The 4,335-nt window shown below is 64.4% G+C and overlaps 1 protein-coding gene across 1 annotated transcript in view; it reads left to right on the top strand.

The window, feature by feature from the left end:
* ICAM5 (intercellular adhesion molecule 5) overlaps positions 1–4,335 on the top strand; it is a gene marked incomplete in the record, with an annotated part of 9,857 nt that overhangs the window by 4,446 nt on the left and 1,076 nt on the right. The window contains 10 exon segments of the mRNA XM_027765558.1: positions 14–107; positions 296–616; positions 818–1,005; positions 1,008–1,113; positions 1,383–1,637; positions 1,761–2,009; positions 2,886–3,128; positions 3,235–3,513; positions 3,597–3,836; positions 4,124–4,304. Of these exon segments, the coding sequence (XP_027621359.1) occupies positions 14–107; positions 296–616; positions 818–1,005; positions 1,008–1,113; positions 1,383–1,637; positions 1,761–2,009; positions 2,886–3,128; positions 3,235–3,513; positions 3,597–3,836; positions 4,124–4,304 (2,156 nt within the window).

Genomic DNA, 4,335 nt, shown 5'->3' with positions numbered 1-4,335 from the left:
GCGGCGCCGCCAGCTGGGGGACAGCCGCGGGCCCGAGACCCAGCCCGTCTGCTTCTTCCGCTGCGCGCGGCGCACACTACAGGCGCGTGGGCTCATTCGCACTTTCCGTGAGTCTGGGTGGCCACGCGCGTACTCCACTACTTTCCTTCCCTTCCAGTCCCCGCCCCCTGGCCTCGGGGTCCTCCCCTTCAGGCCCCACCCTCTGGATCCCCAAGCCTTTCCCCTGTACGCCCAGGCTCCCTTGGGTTCCACTCCATATTCCCCAAGAGCCGCGGTTCCCCCCACCCCCTTGCAGAGCGGCCGGATCGCGTAGAGCTGGCGCCACTGCCTGCCTGGCAGCCCGTGGGCGAGAACTTCACCCTGAGCTGTAGGGTTCCCGGTGCCGGGCCCCGTGGGAGCCTCACACTGACCCTGCTACGGGGCGCCCAGGAGCTGATCCGCCGCAGCTTCGCAGGCGAGCCACCCCGAGCGCGGGGCGCGGCGCTAATGGCCACAGTGCTGGCGCGGAGGGAGGACCATGGGGCCAATTTCTCGTGCCGCGCCGAACTGGACCTGCGCCCACACGGCCTGGGTCTGTTTGAAAACAGCTCGGCCCCCAGAGAGCTCCGAACCTTCGGTGAGTGGATGTGAGGAGGGGACCAAGTGAGGTCGGCCGGTGTTTAAGAGCTTTAGACACAGTTCCACCTAAGTTGGACTAATTGACCTCCCCGCGTCAACGCTCTGGGCCGTGAGGGTCACGGGGTGAGAGTGCAGGGAAGGCACCTGGTCCATATCGAGTGCTCAGTACATTCATTCAACTCTGTCCTTCGACCCTTAGCCTTGTCTCAGGACCCCCCGCACCTCGCTGTTCCCCGGCTCTTGGAAGTGGGCTCAGAACAGCCCGTGCGCTGTGCCTTGGACGGACTGTTTCCAGCCTCAGAGGCCCGGGTTCACCTCTCGCTGGGAGACCAGAGGCTGAGCCCCGATGTCACACTCGAGGGGGATGCTCTAGTGGCCACCGCCCCCCCGCCCCTGCCACAGCTAGCGCAGAGCAGGAGGGAGCCACACAACTGGTCTGCAACGTGACCTTGGGGGGCGAAAGCCGGGAGACTCGGGAGAACGTGACAGTCTACAGTAAGAGGGAGGGAGGCGGGGCCTCGGCGGCTGGGGGTGGGAACAGAGGAATGTGAGGGCGGGGCTAGTGGTAGGCGGGACCTAAGGTACCGGAACAGGAGGGGGCGGGACAGTGGAGGGCGGAGTCTGAATAGCTGGAGAGGAGAGGCGGAGCCTGAGCGTGGTCCACTCCGCAGGGCCAAAGCGCGGGAAAGATTCCCGCGGATCAACGCCGGCTTAGAAGGGGAGGGGCGTGGTCGGGGAACTCCAGCCAGTGCTTCGCCCCCCAGGCTTCCCCGCGCCCCTCTTGACCCTGAGCGAACCCAGCGCCCTGGAGGGGAACATGGTGACAGTAACCTGCACAGGCGCGGATCAAGCCCTGGTCACACTGGAGGGGGTCCCAGCAGCGTTCCCAGGGCAGCCCGCCCAGTTCCAGTTAAACGCCACCGAGGACGACGACAGGCGTGGCTTCTCGTGCGTTGCCACGCTCGAGGTAGATGGAGAGACCTTGAGAAAGAACAGGAGCGCGGAGCTTCGAGTCCTATGTGAGTTGATGTAACCCTCTCGCCCCTTCCGAGTGACCTCCGAGGACCTGCCTGGTCCCGGGCCGGGGCCATTCCTCACGGTTCACGTCTCGCCTCTCTTGTGCCCCATGCCCCTGCCTGCAGACGCTCCCCGGCTGGACGATTCGAACTGTCCCCGAAGCTGGACGTGGCCAGAGGGCCCAGAGCAGACACTGCGCTGTGAAGCCCGCGGAAATCCCGAGCCCTCGGTGCACTGCGCTCGGCCCGACAGCGGGGCGGTGCTGGCGCTGGGCCTGCTGGGTCCGGTCACCCGCGGGCTCACCGGTACTTACCGCTGCACAGCGGTCAATGCTCAGGGCAAGGCGGTCAAGGACGTCATGCTCACGGTGGAATGTGAGTTGGGGTGCGCTGGGCGCCATCTCTCGCGCTCTGGGCTGGGGTGGGCGTGGCAGGTCTGCAGAGAAGAGTAGAGGGTGAGGCGTGGCTTTGGCGGGATTTTAGGGAGGAAAAGAGGCTGATTGGGAATGGAGGGGGTATTTTTGAAAAGGATGGAAGAGAAGGGGGTAGGCAGGGCTTTTGGACATGGCATTCCTTCAGTGTTAGAAACGTGGGAAATCAAAGCGGTCCAGCTACTTTTTTTTTAAGTTTTTATTTTGTTTTGCTATAGTGCACATGCGCTCACCAGAGAGAAAGAAAGTGAGAAATACCCCGCATGGGGGCTGGTCACACCATAGTCTCTTCTCCATTCTCCTTTTTTTTTTCTTCTCCTTTTGGTTTTCTGGGTGCACACGTACCCAACAGGTGTCTTTATTTTAGAGAGAGAGCGATTTTCGCTCTAGGGCACGCGTAGGCGAGACAGAGAGACAGTAAGCGAGAAATCATTCCCCAGGAAAATGGGCACACCGCAGTTCCTTCTCTTCCAATCTCCTTTTGGGATTTTGGGCACACATGTCAGGGCCGGGACTTGAACCGCCATCCGCCATGCAAGAATTCAGTGCCAAAACCACTATTCCACCTGCTGGCCCCCTCCATGTGCTTTTCAAGCTGATAAGGTCCCAGACTTCAACCAGGAAGTCAACCATGTGGGATCCAGCACCTTAACCACCACACCACCTGCTGGTCCCCTGGCGTGGTTTTCCAGCTGTTGGGTCCTGCACTAGGTCGGCGGAGTCGGCCATCGATTAGCCATGCCTGTCCACGCCTGCGAGACCAGAAAGGACCTTAGGCAGGGCCATCGGCTTCCAAGTCAACAGCACCCCTGTCCTGCAGACGCGCCAGCACTGGACAGCGTGGGCTGCCCTGAACGCATCACCTGGCTGGAGGGGACAGAGGCGTCGCTGAGCTGCGTGGCGCACGGAGTCCCACCGCCCAGCGTGAGCTGCGTGCGCTCCGGGGAGGCCGAGTTCATGGAGGGGCTGCTGCGGGTGTCACGGCACCACGCGGGCACCTACCGCTGCGAAGCCATCAACGCCAGAGGCTCTGCCGCCAAGAATGTGGCCATCACCGTGGAGTGTGAGTAGGGGCAGCAGGCGATAGGACAGCGTCTGCCGAGACGCCCTCCAACCTCCACCTTCCTGTCGCCTGTATGAACCCTTCTCCCCGCTCCCTGTCCCCGCAGACGGCCCCGCTTTTGAGGAGCTGAGCTGCCCCAGCAACTGGACATGGGTCGAGGGATCTGGGCAGCTGTTTTCCTGTGACGCCGATGGAAAGCCACAGCCGAGAGTGGAGTGTGTGGGCTCCGGGGGCACCAGCGATGGGGTGATGCTGCCGCTGGCACCCCCAGACCCGAATCCCAAGGCCCTCATCATCCCTAACGACCCGGCACCCGGCATCTACATCTGCAACGCCACCAACCCGCACGGCTCCGTGGTCAAAACAGTCGTCGTGAGCGCGGAGTGTGAGCGGGGCCCAGGCGGGTGGGGAGTAGGGGCACCCCGCTGTCCAGGCTTCTCCCTGACGCACCCCATGCCCGCTTTGCAGCGCCACCGCAGATGGATGAGTCCACCTGCCCGAGTCAGCAGACGTGGCTGGAAGGGGCGGAGGTTGCGGCGCTGGCCTGCACCGCACGGGGTCTTCCCTTCCCAGGGGTGCGCTGCTCCCGGGAGGGAGCGCCCCGGCGGGAGCGGCAGCGCGTGTCGCGAGAAGACGCGGGCACCTATCGCTGTGTGGCCACCAATGCGCACGGCACAGACTCGCGGATGGTCACCGTAGGGGTGGAATGTAAGTTGGGGTCGCAGTCGGGGGAAGACGTCCAGAACCCGGAAAGTGTCTTGCGGGAGTGCCCGGGTTCATTCTCTAGGAGTGGTGGCAATGACAATTCTAGGGGGCAGGAACCCGGCCCTGCTCAAACCCTGGATCCGCAGGCGCCTGGGGCGGAGGGGGCTCATCCCCTCCCATTCAGCGAAGAGGGGTGCGGAGTAGACGGGGAGGACTCCAGCGCGCTCCCCCGAGCAGAGGGGGAGCTCAGCACCTTAGCCACAGCCCCCGTCACCCCCTGTCCCCTGCAGTCCGGCCCGTGGTAGCCGAGCTGGCCGCCTCGCCTCCGGGCGGCGTGCGGCCAGGCGGGAACTTCACGCTGACCTGCCGCGCCGAGGCGTGGCCCCCGGCCCAGATCAGCTGGCGCGCGCCCCCGGGCGCCCTCAACATCGGCCTGTCGAGCAATAACAGCACGCTGAGCGTGGCGGGCGCGCCAGGCCGGCGCCGCGGGGGGACGCCGTGC

Source organism: Tupaia chinensis, unplaced genomic scaffold (assembly GCF_000334495.1).
Source record: "Tupaia chinensis unplaced genomic scaffold, TupChi_1.0 Scaffold138665_1, whole genome shotgun sequence".
Classification (NCBI taxonomy): Eukaryota; Metazoa; Chordata; class Mammalia; order Scandentia; family Tupaiidae; genus Tupaia; species Tupaia belangeri.
This window is presented reverse-complemented; position numbering and strand designations above follow the sequence as displayed.